This window comes from Gopherus evgoodei, chromosome 10, assembly GCF_007399415.2.
Source record: "Gopherus evgoodei ecotype Sinaloan lineage chromosome 10, rGopEvg1_v1.p, whole genome shotgun sequence".
NCBI classification, from domain to species: Eukaryota; Metazoa; Chordata; order Testudines; family Testudinidae; genus Gopherus; species Gopherus evgoodei.
The window spans coordinates 23254505-23269857 of NC_044331.1; the positions used below are offsets into that span (position 1 = coordinate 23254505).

At 40.1% G+C, this 15353-nt stretch overlaps 1 protein-coding gene across 4 annotated transcripts in view; it reads left to right on the top strand.

Moving 5' to 3' along the window:
* The first annotated feature begins 395 nt into the window (after positions 1 to 395).
* LEO1 (LEO1 homolog, Paf1/RNA polymerase II complex component) overlaps positions 396 to 15353 on the top strand; it is a 37729-nt gene continuing 22771 nt past the window's right edge. For 3 of the 4 annotated variants that reach the window (XR_004002257.1, XR_004002256.1, XM_030577176.1), the window contains exons 1-11: positions 397 to 532; positions 3097 to 3894; positions 4327 to 4431; positions 5211 to 5305; positions 6028 to 6173; positions 8928 to 9012; positions 9406 to 9500; positions 9777 to 9911; positions 11005 to 11140; positions 13674 to 13860; positions 14366 to 14463. Coding sequence is in view for 2 of the 4 variants with exons in the window: in XM_030577176.1 (XP_030433036.1) it covers positions 475 to 532; positions 3097 to 3894; positions 4327 to 4431; positions 5211 to 5305; positions 6028 to 6173; positions 8928 to 9012; positions 9406 to 9500; positions 9777 to 9911; positions 11005 to 11140; positions 13674 to 13860; positions 14366 to 14463 (1938 nt within the window). In the remaining 2 variants the exon portion in view is untranslated. Of the gene's footprint in view, positions 533 to 3096; positions 3895 to 4326; positions 4432 to 5210; positions 5306 to 6027; positions 6174 to 8927; positions 9013 to 9405; positions 9501 to 9776; positions 9912 to 11004; positions 11141 to 13673; positions 13861 to 14365; positions 14464 to 15353 lie in introns of all 4 variants that reach the window. The other variant, XM_030577177.1, reaches the window with a different exon arrangement.

Genomic DNA, 15353 nt, shown 5'->3' on the forward strand with positions numbered 1-15353 from the left:
TCTCAAACTTCTGTACTGGTGACACCTTTCACATAACAAGCCTCTGAGTGCGACCCCCTTACACATTAACAACACTTTTTTATACCTTTAACCCCATTATAAATGCTGGATGCAAAGTGCAGTTTGGGGTGGAGCCTGACAGCTCACAACCCCCCCATGTAATAACCTCGTGACCCCCTGAGGGGCCCCAACCCGCAGTTTGAGAACCCCTGGGCTAGAGGGACTTGTGGGCCCCTGCTGTCGGGGAGCTCCGTTAACGAGACGCTGCCCCTTTAAGGCTTCTCCCTCCCCATGCCTGGGTCGGGTCAGCGCAGGCGGCCCCACCCCCTGACCCCGTACGCAATCAGTCGCTCTGCACGCGCGTCACTGGCTGGCGCCGCGGCCCTTCTGACTTCCTAGTGGTGCGGGAGTGCCGGAAAGGAAGTGAACGAGGCCTGCTCTTTGCGGCAGTGTCGTGCCCGGTGAGCCCGCGCCATGGCGGACATGGAGGACCTGTTCGGGAGCGACGTCGATTCCGAGCCCGAGCAGAAAGGTACCGACGGGGCGGTCTGCAGAGGGGAGAGAGGCGAGGCCGGGCCGACCCTTCCCCCCACCGCGCTTCCTGTATTTAACCTTCTCGGTCCCTCCCCTCTCCCGAACGACTGGTCCGTCCTCTTGCCCCTCCGGGGTCGCCCCCCTCCCCGCCCAGAACTGGGGGCGTCCCCTCCCCTCTGTCCTTTCTGGCGGCTGGTTCCCGTCGGTCCCCCCAGCTCCTTTCCCAGGGCTGGGGGCTCCATCCAGGCCATAAGGGTTTGGGGTGGGTGGGCTTTGCCCTGCGGTTTTGTACCCTGGCCCATCGGGCCTGGCTTTCTGCCACGTGCTGCAGCCAGGGGAGCGGGGGAGTGTGTCGCTGGCCCCTGCTCTGGAGCCGAGGGCTTTCATTGCTAGCAATCGTTAGCGATACCCCAGTGTCTTAGCCTGTTTCGTTACAGCTGCTGTTAAAGGTGGCCCAATTCTCCAGCCCCAGGATTTGATTGAGGAGCTGACAGGGAAATTGCTGAACCCGGGGGGTTCTACTGATTCTCTCTGTTGATAGTAAACCCCTTGCGTCCGCTTTCCTTCTGCTTAATAACTACTGTATTGTGAAGAACTCCAGCTCTGTAGTGAAACAGATTGTCGCTGCTTGGGCACACATGATACGGATTTAGTGCAACTAGATCGGGGTAGACAAACTTTTTGGCCCAGCGGTCACATTGGGGTTGCAAAACTGTATGGAGGGCCGGGTAGGGAAGGCTGTGCCCCCCACAAACAGCCTGGCACCCGTCCCCTATCTGACCCCTCCCACTTCCCATCTCCTGACTGCTCCCCCTCAGAACCCCTGACCCATCCATTCCTTGTCCCCTGACCACCGACTCGCAGGACCCCAAGGCCCTAATCTGCTCCTGCAGGGACCACACCCCCTAGCCAGCCCCCCTGCTCCCAGTCTCCTGACTGCCTGACCCATATCCACACTCCTGCCCCCGATAGGCCTCCTGGGACCCCATGCCTATCCAACCCCCGCTGTTGCCTGTCCCCTGACTGCCTTGCCCCCCCAACCTCTGTCCCATTCAGCTGCCCCTGCTCCCTGTCCCAACTGCTCCCCGGGGCCCCCTGCCCCTTATACAACCCTCCGGCCTGGCCCACTTACTGTACCAAGCAGAGCAGCATGCCTGGCTGCAGCACCGGCCGGAGCCAAACACGCTACCGTCCGGGAGCTGGGGCTGGGCGAGATGGTCCAGGCCATAGTTTGCCCACCTCTGAACTAGATTCTGTTGTTCTGTTTTTAATTTTATGAACAGTATAAATTGGGCCAAACATTTGCTACATATAAACTGTTATTTATGAATTTCTGAGGGTTGAGATATTGTTATTCTGGATTGTTTTGGCAAAGCATTTTTTTCCCCCTAGGTGCAGAGGAAAATGAATATTTAATAAAGGAAAGTAGAGAAAGAACACACTTTTCATCACCTGTCTTTAGGAAATCTGTCTTTTTTCTGATTTAGTCTAGAACTTTTTGTCTTATGTTAGTTAAACAAGTTTTCAATTTCGTTTCCTTTTCAGTACATCAGTTCCAGTTAAAATACATCTAAAATAGAAAGTATATGTTTCAGGACTGAGAGTTTAGTGAATGTGCATGTAATGGTGTATTCTTTTCCCTTACCATGACCTGGGAAAACTGACTTTCATGAAATTGCTGCAGAATTGGTTTCTGATTATAAATTTGATAAATCAGCCTTTTACTCTGAGTATTTTTATGCTTAGATATGTTTGTATTCCATGAGTTTCCTGTTTTGTTCCTTTTTATCTGGAAAAATAATCTTTTAAAAATAATTTCTAAAACTTTCTCTGTTTACATACATTTTTGATGATCACCGTTCCTTAACATAATTCATACATCTCAGTTGTCATCAACAATTCAAAGAAAAATGTTGAAATAATTTCTGTATGGATATTGTCCAGATTACCTTGGCCAAAATTTGAGCCTTTTTTATGTTTGCAAAGTCCCTGTCATTTTATGGGATTTATTCTTCAAAGCAAACAGTGTTTTTTTTTTTCTTGAATGAAAATTAGTGCCACAAACCCAGTACTCGTGAGTAGTTCTCCTGTAACAAATTTGTCTATGGGCATATGTTGGGGAAGGGCAAGCAAATTGGATTTGAAAACAGTTTCAGTTTTGAACTCCCAAGATGTTATAAACAGAATAAAATGTTAGTTTAAAAAAGTTTTTTATTCTATCAAATTTATCTTTGTCTCCTCTTGACCCATATAAATGTGTCATTTTTCTTTGACTGCTAGTAGACTTCTGGTTTCAATGATGCCATGTGACAGGATCACAGACTAGTTATCTGTCTTTGTTTAAAAAAAAAAATCCTTTTAATGTCACAACTTCATTAGCTTTCTTTTATTCTTATAATTTAAATAAGAGCATGCAATTTACTTTCATTATTTAGGTGTGTCTCTCATGTCCTCTCTTATTTTTTTCCACTCAGTCTCAAGAAGTGCTAATCTTGTTGTTATCTCCTCATCTGGCAATCTTTCCCCTTAATCACTTTTAAGTGGGTAATATTTATTTTGCAGATTCTGACTCTGGATCTGACTCTGACTCTGATCAGGAGAATGCTGGCTCTGGCAGTAATGTTTCTGGAAGTGAGAGTGACAGAGATGATGACAGAGAAGCAATAAAGCCCAGTAACAAAGAGTTATTTGGAGATGATAGTGAGGATGAGGGAGCATCCCACCATACCGGGAGTGACATCCGATCTGAAAGATCATACAATCACTCTGAAGCTTCGGGACATTCTGAACATGAAGATAATGACCAGTCAGATATAGATCAGCATAGTGGTTCAGAAGCTGCTGATGAGGATGATGACAGAGGACCTGGATCAGATGAAGGTAGCCGTCACTCAGATGCAGATGGATCTGAAAAAGCACATTCAGAGGATGAAAAATGGGGCAAAGAGGACAAAAGTGATCAGTCTGATGATGATGATAAGCTGCAGAATTCTGATGATGAGGAAAGGCAGCAAAACTCTGATGATGAAGAGAAGGTTCTTCAGAACTCTGATGATGATGAAAGGCCTCCGATTTCCGATGATGAGGAAAGACTACAAAACTCCGATGAGGAGAAAATGCAGAACTCAGATGATGAAGAGAGGCCTCAGATCTCTGATGAGGAGAAGATGCAGAACTCTGATGATGAACAGGCCCAGCATTCTGATGAGGAGAAGATGCAGAATTCTGATGATGATGAAAGGGCCCAGCATTCTGATGAGGAGAAGATACAGAATTCTGATGATGATGATGAAAGGACCCAGCATTCTGATGAAGATCACAGACGTTCAGATGATGAAGAGGAACAGGAGCATAAATCTGGTAGGATTGAATACAGTGTTGAAAATATCATCATCCTTGACCTTCATTGAGTTCTTATAGTCGTCTCATAATTGTGATAATTAATCTTCATGTTGGGTGACCTTTTCTCAAAGATTGATTCTAGTGTCTCTTCATAAACAAAACCAAATTAAATCTTAATACTGAAAAGACTGAACAGTCACCATTACAAAGGGGATCCTAAGTCACATGGTTTAACAATATCACTTCGGTTGTCTTGGCTTGAAATGATTCAGATTTGGTTATAAAATTATGTTTTAATTCCAGTTGACTTTTAACAGTAATAGAGTATTTTTAATAACACTTGATTCACCCAGTAAACTTTAATTTATTAATACAAGCTATGGATAGTGTGAGATGTAAAAAGATGCAGAATGAAATTCTTAATTTGAGGATATATATTCTCTTTGACAGAGTCTGCAAGAGGCAGTGACAGTGAAGATGAAATTTTGCGAATGAAACGTAAAAAACCAATTGCATCAGATTCAGAAATGGATAGTGATGCAGAAGGACAAAAAGGTAACTAGCTGTCTTTTCAAATCCCTTCTACTTTATCTGACATTAAGCATGCGTTCACTTAAAAACTCTGTATGATTGGTAATATCAACTGAGTTAAAAACTAGTGTTGGATTATCTGGTGAGTTGCAGAGCATAACAACTAAGGTGCAGCGATAGAGCTACATGGGGAAGCTTTCACAGTTTGAAGTCATCTTTACCCAGTACTATCAGCCTTTTGCTTTCCTTGGCAACAGATTGAACTAATTTTTTCTTTTAATGAAAAATCTGGTGACCTCATTATATCCTAATTTCTTGCTGAAAGACCCTGGAAATTGAGTCTGTTGTTTAATTATGAGAGACTCGGAGAATGTAGAATATTACCTACCCCACTTCACTTGAATGGACAGAGGTGGCGAATCTGCCTTTGTCCAATATGTTGACATCAATTTAACTTCAATGATTAACTAAAGTTTAAATCATCTAATCCAAAATCTGTCTCTCTCAATTGCTCAGCTTTCACTCTTGGATGTCATTGTTTCAGTAGTGTTCCTGTCACAATAGAGTCCTTCCAAGGTAGATGTGACCTGAATTTTTAAGTTAAAATACTTTTTTGAGAGCAAAGAGACAAATCACCTTTTTGAGTCCTCTTTGAATCTCCTAGAGAAATGCGCAAAATAGGAAATCAATTTTTTTTTCTCCTTTGCAGGTCACTTTTAATGATCTTGTAGATGACTTCCAGTGGTAGAATATAACAATTTCTCTCTTTCTCCATATATAAAATACATATTTTTCTATTCAAGATCACAGGGATGCAATAGATCTGTTTGGAGGTGCAGATGACATTTCTTCAGGGAGTGATGGGGAAGACAAGCCACCAACTCCAGGGCAACCTATTGTAAGTCCTTTGAAAGAAATTGCCTGCTGTGCCTCTTATATCTATCTGCCCCAGCAGTCTAGTATAGAGTTTTAAATCTAGAGGACTGAGTTTTAACACACTTTAATGAAAGACTGACAATTTAATGGGAATTCATAAATGATATTGCCCAAGCAAAAAGAATCACTGTTAACAGTTTCACCTCTTCCACATGGCCGTGTAAGACAGAGTCACTTGTTTTTCTGCTGTTGTAACTGTGGTTATATATTTTGAGTATGTTATGATTATGTCAACAAGTAGAATATAGTACTATAACTGTTTTTGATACTTGTTGTAGGGCCTGTTGGAAAAGTATTTTTCTTTTGGGAATAGATGGCAATGGATTCAAAGCCCTTTACATCTAAAAGCCAGTTTTAGTCTAGGCAAAGTTACCACCATTTCTTAGCTCCCTATAGGAGACCAATTTATTTGGATCAGTCCCATGCTTTTTACTTTCATTCTCTCTTGGTATCTTGAGCTAATGTTCATAACTGAAATCACATTAGATGGCAGGCTTGAGTAGCATGTTTGATGATTTTGTTTCAGTAGCGTGAACTTTGCATAATCCAATTACGTGTGGATGGACAGAGAGAGAGGTTTTCCATATGTTTCAGAGCGAAAATTAAGTGGTCAATGGAACAACCTGAACAGTCTGACTTTTTCACCTACATAATGTAATGTGGTTTTGCTACTCCATCCATTAGGATGAGAATGGACTGAATCAGGAGCAGCAGGAAGAAGAACCTATTCCAGAAACACGAATAGAAGTAGAGATACCAAAAGTAAACACTGACTTAGGAAATGACTTGTATTTTGTGAAGCTGCCCAACTTCCTCAGCGTGGAGCCCAGGTAATACTGCATCTATATTAAAGGTGTTAATTATTTAAACTCACACTTAGTATTTCCCTTTTGTTCTAGTAGTCAAATGAAATTTCTGTTGACAACATTAAATATAATTAACACTGGGGTGCATACTTTGATATAGTTGGTCAGATATTCAGATCACTTTTCATTTTACTGTTTTCTTGTAAGCTAAATGTGTAGGTTTAACCTGTTAGATAATGTAATGCGTTTCATAATTTTAAATAACTCCTTTTATTTTGTACTAATTTGACCCTTTGAAATTAGCCATTTTTAGCTTCTCTACCTGTAAAATTCATCATCTCACTCTTGTCTAAATCAGTAGAAGAACTAGTGATTATTTTTGTAAGCATGGTGTGCAACTCAAATGAGTAACTGTCCTTTTTAATTTATTTTTTTAATTGTCTTGTGGCTGCATTGCACCATTCTCCTGAATTTATAGCTGTCTTGCCTTTCTTCAGCGCTGCTTTAGTTCTTGTTGAATGTTGATAATTTCATCTTGAATAATGCACCATATTTTGTAAAACCAAATGATCTTTGAGATTGAATTCAGAGTAAACAGCCTATTCAGGGGATCTGAGTATTTCCTAAATCCAGGAAATCTGTTTTGATGGCATTAATTTTATATGTATGACTTTTCTCAAAAGGCAACCTTGTTTTGCAAATCTAAAAATGATGTACTGAACGTAATGTAAAAAGTAGCCTAGAGAGGCTTTGTCCCACAGCTGTGATGTATTTACTAGAACTGTGCATGCTTTTCAGGTTTCTAGTTTAGTATGTATCTTCACAACACATCAGTTTTAAAAGTCCAGTGAATTGAAACAGTAGCATGTGCCTAATGAGTTCGTAGTATTATAAAGACTAGCTTTTAAGATTATCTGTTGAGTTCTGAACATGTAGTTTTCATATTTATTCAGTTTGAGGCTTAATCTTCTAGTGTATTGTAACCCATTTAATTTAGCGAACTATATAGAAATAAAAATGTACTTTTGAATAATAGAAGCACTACTTTTGCTTATTCATTGAAGCCAGAAGAAACTATATTATGGTCATTCAGACTGATGATCTGTATAACACAGATCATTGCATTTATCTAAAACTTTAAAAGAAAATAAATTCATGTAGCTCCTTATACTACTACTCTGTGTGGCTCCAACTGCACATCAACTAGCTACAAAAAATGTGTTGAGTATTGCTTTTTCTAAACATACCACTGTTTTGGGACTTGTACTGTTGGACCTTGTAAAAGGTGTCCATCTCCCTGCAAATCTAGGCTTGTTCCTAACATACTCTAGTTTGGTGGTTCTCCCATTCTCCTGCTGCAGACCACTTTTAAAGAGAACTCTTCTTTTGACCACCTCTATCCCAATGCACTTTGCTTGATTTTCAAAATGTTCTGTTCTGTGGCCAGGAAGTATTTATGAGCCAATAGCCTTTATAATTGAAAAGATGATGTTCCAAATGTGAACCTTTGTGGGTCAAGAGGTACAGACTTTGTGGGTCTGCAGACAGACTACTGCAATGCTTTGCAGCAATTGATAGATTTCTCAAAAAGTAAAAAAGTGCAGCCGACAACTCTGGCCGCTTTCGCCACTTCTCCTCTCAACATTGTTTGCAGCCATAAACAACAGCAAGGGCAGATGCTGAATATATTAATGGGTCAGTACCCAAAAATGGAGACTAAGGGCTTGTTGACACTTGAAACACTACAATGTCGCATCTTATGCTGATGGGAGGTGTTCTCCCGATTGGCATACGTAATCCACCTCCTTGAGACTTAGTGGCTAGGTTGACAGAAGAATTCTTCTGTGGACCTAGCACTGTCTACACCAAGACTTAGGTGGGCTTAACAACACTACTCGGTGGTGAGGAGTTTTCACATTCCTGACGAATGTAGTTAAACCTAATTTTTTAGTGCAGACCAGGCCTAAAATAGCAGTAATTTAGCAGGCTAACAGCTTCTCCCTCGCCACTTTCTTTTCCTTTACAGCGTCTGGGAGAGGAAGTGAGACTCCTCCATCTGTCAGACTTGGTGGAGGAAGAAAAATTTGTTTTTCTGCCTCTTCCTTCTCTCAGATGGGTTGGATGTGGGACTGTCTCAAATCTACCACCTATTAGGACAGTGGTGGGTAACCTGCGGCCCATCCAGGTAGTCTGATTGTGGGCCGCAAGACATTTTGGTGACGTTGACTGTCCACAGGCATGGCCCCCCACAGCTCCCAGTGGCCGTGGTTCCTGGCAAATGGGAGCTGCGGGAAGCAGCAGGGACATGCCATAGGTTGCCCACCACTGTATTAGGCTCATATGAAAGATGGTTCTTCCAAACATTGTCCTGGCAGGAATTTCCGCATGATAATTCACAAAATCTTCATCATGCTGAACATATCAAGTCCTAGACTCGCCTAACCTCTTATTTGCTGCAGTGGGACATCAGGGGAGGATACCACATTTGAGGTAGACTTTTTCTTTACAAAAAATTATTCAGAGATTTAAAATGTTAGAGTGGTTGCAGCTGATATTATTGAGAGACTTTAGGGTAGGTCTTCTGTGGTTTAAAACCTCTCCAGTTTATTACATGGTTGCAGAAATAAATGTATGTATACCATGGCAATAATGTCTACAGTTGTGTGTAGTATATAATTTAACTGAATCACTAATTTATTTTTAGCAATCCTAGAATAACATTGGTTTGCTTTTTTAGAAGATGGGTGAGTAAAGAATACATTATCTAATTTATTACAGACCTTTTGACCCTCAGTATTATGAGGATGAATTTGAAGACGAGGAAATGCTTGATGAAGAAGGTAGAACAAGGTTAAAACTAAAGGTATATCTGTAATTTTCTTTCTGCATCTCACCTCTTTCCTGTTAGGTTCTTTCAAACTACTATATAAAACAAAAAGCCTGGGGAGTTGAGAGGTGATGGTTTGAGTCACACTTTTTATAGATATTACCTACTTCTTGTTCTACCAAGAAGTAAACAAGTTCAGCACTCATAGAAATTACTTAGCTGTCTTCTGTTTGTATCTACTTTTTTCTTTGGATGCCGTGAAGATTTGTAACTGTTCTGCAAAAGCTTTTCTTTTACCCTGCATGCAGCAAATTTAGCTAACTACTGGCACTTGGCATTACCTCCCAGTAATATCTTTTTTACAATATTCCTTTAAACTAGTTCACATTTTACTTTATATACATGCTTACAGGCTTTCTATTCCAACAGGTGGAAAACACCATACGTTGGCGAATGCGACGAGATGAAGAGGGAAATGAGATTCGAGAAAGCAATGCACGGATAGTCAAGTGGTCAGATGGAAGGTTAGCTTAGGCTTTTCTGTGTTATCTAGACTAGGAAAACACAGTTATCAGACATTCTTGCATATAAAAGTGAGGAGTGAGTGAAGTTTGTAGTTCTTGCAGAATTGATAACTATTGTTTTCTCAGATCTTTGAGTGGTATACAATACTACTTAGCTAATAATATTTCAATTATGCATAAAAAGAGGGAATGAGAAGCCTTCCTTCATTTATATATGGGGTAAAAGCAGAATGAGTCATAAATACAAAAATAACTAATATATGAATCTTTTTTAAGCATGTCGCTGCATTTGGGCAATGAAGTCTTTGATGTGTACAAGGCACCATTACAGGGAGATCACAACCATCTGTTTATCAGACAAGGAACTGGTCTACAGGGACAGGCTGTGTTCAAGACTAAATTAACCTTCAGGTAAACGTACAGTTCATTAACAGAGCTTGAAGTCATAGTACAGCATTTTGATATGAAACGTGGGTATTAAAGGGTGGAGATGAAATAGCAAAGTAGTGGATCACTAGTTTTTCTTTTAGTACACCTTGTATAGAAGAGATTATTTTAAAAAACACTGTTTTTGAAAGAATTTTCTGACTCTTGAAAAGTAAGGCTGGTGTTGCTGTATACACCTAACTATGGCTCAGTCATGAGTTTTCTAGGCTTCCTTTTGACTTCAGTGTTGGGATCTGAATATTAATTGTACAGAAACTGCCAAATTGTTTGAGTTTTTATACTGTCGCTGAAGACCAAGACTAGCATGCTAGCTACACTTCAGACCTAAGTACATTTCTCTAAAAAGCGACCTTAAAGTGGCATCTTGAGGCTGCCATGGTTGTCTCATCTTTTTACAAGTATAAATGAGGTTAGAGTTAGGTCCTGCAATTGGGATTCCATTGATATGTGAGCCAGAATAGAGGCCAGCATCCTCTTCTCACCCATAGCATAATAGTAAATAAATAAATACAAATACTGTTTCGCTTTGACTGAATACACAGGGAATGGAGCTGTTCAGTAAGAAGCTGCCTTTTTTTCTGGGTGGGGAGCCCAGAGGAGCCCTTTAAATCCCGCCTGCAGCTTTGGCAGCCGGGCTGGGGCTGGCATTTAAAGGGCCTGGAGCTCCACGGTGGCTGGAGCCTTGTAGCCCCTGTGGTGAACTAAAGGGTCCCAGCCTCCTCTGCAGCTGGGAGCCCCCTGGGTGATTTAAAGACCCTGGGACTCCCAGCCACAACTGGTGCCCCAGGACCTTTAAATCTTGAGGCCAGCCGCTCCCTGCCCCCCGCTTGAGGACATGCCCCTGACTCCACGGGTAAAGTTGAAATCACGCATGTTAAATGCGCGTAAGTTGCGACAGACCTGTACTGTACACACTGTCTAGTCTGTTTAATTTTTTTGCTTTTGTATGGATGAGTCTTTGATTTTTCTGATTGTGTTTGTGGCATGTCTGTAACTGTTCTTGGAAAGCAGAAGTGTCCTTGTAAGAAGTGTTCAACCTATAACAATTTTCTAATAGGCCTCACTCTACGGACAGCGCCACCCACAGGAAGATGACTTTGTCTCTTGCAGATAGATGTTCAAAGACCCAAAAAATTCGTATCTTGCCCATGGCTGGTCGTGATCCAGAGTCTCAGCGCACAGAAATGATTAAGGTATTAATTGTGATAAGGAGTTTTATTACTCTTTTGACCTAAACTTAGAACTAATGTTGTTCATCTTAAATTTCAAATATCATGTCTGAATATCCTTGGGTATTTATTGAGTTTTAGAAAAATAAATAAAGATACAAACTCTGGTGCTGACATAGATATCACAACAATATATTCTATCGGCATTACTTTTTATGCTCAATGGATATGGCACCTGGTATAGTGATTATTTTGTAAACTAAGAGGAGAAATTGTAATAATGTAGAGTACCCAGTTAGCAAGAGAATTTCAGAAATAACAAAATTAAAAACAAATATTAAGAATACAATAAATGAAGGCCTTGGAAGTAAAATTTTGAAAAGTCTTTATTTTTAAGGTGAAATAAACATTCATTTTAAGGTGACGTGTGGTATTTTCCAGCAGTCGCTAAATGACTCAGAATTTCTAGTTCATATTTATTTGGCCTGTATACACTTTGTTTGCATATTCAAAATTATATCCCAAATTCATCAATGACATAGACGACTGCTACCCCATTGTTCTACAGGGCCTAGCACAATGGTGCCCCAAACCTGACTGAGGTGTCTAATGCTGCTGTACTCTAATATGGAAGTTATCATGTATTTGTCAGTGGAAATTTTTATGTATTAACTTGTATTGGAACTTCCTATACGCATGCATATGAAGAATTTGTTCCTTTATCATTTTTCCCTGCTGCTTTCCCTTCTTGTTAACAGACAGACTTCCATGGTTTGACCTTAATGTTTAGAAAGCAGAGGTGCCCTTATAAGAAGCGTGTTTAACCTATAATGATTTTCTAACAGGCTTCACTCTACAGACAGTGCCCTCCACAGGAAGATGACTTTGTCTCTTTCAGATAAATGTTCAAAGACCCAAATACAGGCATTCCTTCATGTATATTCTTGTCAAGGTGGTTGTCAAGTGTGTGAACATAGCAGCTAGTTGTATAATAATCACACTAATATAGGCCTCTGTTTTGTGGCAGAATTAATTCCTTAATCTGCCATCCCTAGACTGGCCTGCTAAGGGGACTGATTCTTCTATTCAGAGAATATCTGTCAGCCCTTTGCTGATTTGTTACCTTCCTCGTGAAATGCTGTGCCTCCTGTACAACATTCTAGAGCCTGTTGTAATTTCATAATTAAAGAAACTAGCCTTATTCTAGTCTACCGCTTTTTTATGTTCCTTCTAATCTCTCCCCTTCACCAGTCCAAATAATCCTTTGGCCTGAAAATTCCCATGCTTAGCCTAAAGGCAGAGGGGTTAAGAGATGGTTGTGGAGTTTTTGGAAGCAAATCAGCCAAACTTCTTTATTTATAAGGCTGTGAAAAATTAATGTTTTTTGACTTTTAACAAAAGTAACTTTTGTGTGTAAGTCATCTCTTCTGCTATTAGACTTCTCATGCGCTTGAAGACCATTACGCAGGCGACTGTACAAAAGATTTCACCCCAAAGTATACATTTATTAAAATCGTCATTGCATTCTGACTGTTTACATGTCACTAGTACCAGCAAAGATTACAATTGCTGTTGAGGTGTAGCTGTCCTAAATTAAGACCAGTGAATGGAGTATTTGTTATTACCTACAGAAACAAACCTGCAGAGCTGTGGTTCTGAGGTGCTCCGCAGGCCACAAGGCAGTCCTGAAGAAGATGCTGGCCCCTGCCCTCACGAGATGGGAATTTTTCCAACCCTTCAGTGGTGGTGGTTGTGGGGGTGCAGAAAATTGTAGTATTTGCTTCAAAGCATGGTCCCCTTTCTCTTCTGGGATTTGTATTATTCCTTTGTTACAGTTGTAAATATATTATAATTCTTAATTTTAGTAAGAAAACAAATCTAGAGATTGGACAAATTTACTCAAACATTCATTCAAGTATGATGCTACAGATGTAAATATTTTTCAAGATATTGTATTCACTGAAACTGACAATACAATGCTACAGGAAAAGTAGTGCTAATTGAAAATGTCATTCTTGTCACTGTGGGTGAACAAATCAGTGTTGATCACATTTGTTCTGTATAGGAAAGGTTAAACTTGCATAGCAATCCAGAAACAAGAAGTAATGGTTAACTTTGTTACATTTTCTCCTAGGATATTATGTCATTGTACAGAATTTAAGTTTAATCATAAGTATACATTGTTGCCTCTATTTTTAAACTGTTTAAATTCTTATAAAACATTCACAAACTTGATTTTGTAATTTTGGAAATTAAGCCTTTGACTCTGATCTGCATTAAATAAAAAATAAGGCAACTTAAAGCTATAAATGTTTCAACCAAGAGAAATGTCAATTATAAAATATATTTTGCCTGATTCTCCATAGTCCTGCATTGTGTGTAGTCATTTACATCTGGTCAAAGTGAGCATCAAGCTGTATCATTCTGATTTGATCGCGTTTGACATTTTCTTTGCACTGGTGTAAAATGACCACACAAGGTGCAAAGCATTGGAGAAAGATGCCCTCTGGGTATAATTCCTCATAGTTCCTTACATGCTACTGCTTTTCCTGGACAGAAAGAAGAGGAGAGGTTAAGAGCTTCTATTCGCAGAGAATCCCAGCAGCGGAGAATGCGGGAGAAGCAGCACCAGCGTGGTCTGAGTGCAAATTATTTAGAACCTGATCGTTATGATGAGGAGGATGAAGGAGAAGAGGCAATCAGTCTGGCAGCTATTAAAAACCGCTATAAAGGTGGTATAAGAGGTACAAATAAAATCAGGATGTAACTTTTTTTATTGTTAGGCTGCACTCATCAGATACTATGTAATTCAAATTGACTGATTTCACAGGATAGTCCTGATGAAATAACAGATTTCTCAGAATGGTGCATAATGAACAGGGAAACTACAAAGAAAGCTCACTCTGTTTAATTGTACACTTCTATCCCAATATAACACTGTTCTTGGGAGTCAAAAAATCTTACTGTGTTATATTGAACTTGCTTTGATCAGCCAGAGCATGCAGCCCCTCCCCCCTGGAGCACTGCTTTACCATGTTGTATCCGAATTCGTGTTATATCGGGTCGCATTATATCGGGGTAGAGGTGTATTTTGTGTATTTATTTATAATTTGTCACTAAGATGGTGGGATCTTGGCACATTATTGAAAGAAATAGCAGGAAACAGTATGTTTTGGTATAGTTCAAGGTGCTTTGGCAGGATTTGACATTTGCAGACCAGTCTTTACCTGAGTTAATTTCTTTTTCTAGAGGAACGTGCTAGAATCTATTCTTCAGACAGTGATGAGGGATCAGATGAAGACAGAACGCAGAGACTACTAAAGGCAAAGAAACTAACCAGTGATGAGGTGAGAGAAGCATTTTATTTTATAGTGAAAGTTGGTTGACTGAAAAGGAACAAAAAGAACGAGGAGTACTTACGGCACCTTAGCGACTAACAGTTATTTAAGCATAAGCTTTCGTGGGCTAAAACCCACTTCATTGGATGCATGCATCGGAAAATACAGTAGGATGCATGCAGTCGATGAAGTGGGTATTAGCCCACAAAAGCTTATGCGTAAATAAATTTGTTAGTCTCTAAGGTGCCACAAGTACTTCTTTCTTTTTGCTGATACAAACTAACACGGCTACCACTCTGAAACCTGAAAATGAACAATTTGTTTTTATAATTTTGAGTATTATGAAAAATGACTACTACTCTCTGCTTTAATGACTGGATACATCATATTTATTCAGCTAAGTAGTTGTAAGTTGAGATTTTTCAAGATTTTATGGACCCATGGATTGCAGTACAGTTAAATTTGATATGCTTTCCATAATAATAATAAAGCCCTATATAAAAGCTAGGTATTTCATTCAGAGTTCTCAAATCCTTTTGGAAAGGAGGTAAGCATCATTCCCATTTTACAGATGGGGAAACTGAGGCACAGAGCAGTTGACATTATTTGCCCTGGGTCACATAGTGAGCCAGGAATAGAACCCAGGGCTCCTGACTCTCAGTCCAGTGCTCTGTCCACCAGGCCTTGCTGTCTGCCTCCCCGCGATAAATAAACAGTTCTGTTGAGGGGGGAGGGGAAACCTGTTTCACACAGCACTATTAATAGATCATTGCTTTTTAAGGGGAAGAGTTAAATGCTGGTATGCTACTAATTCTTTGATAAAAGGAGAACTGTGGCACTTATGGCTCATGTACTGTCCTTGACATTAAAACATGAAAGGAAATATTGGCTACGATATT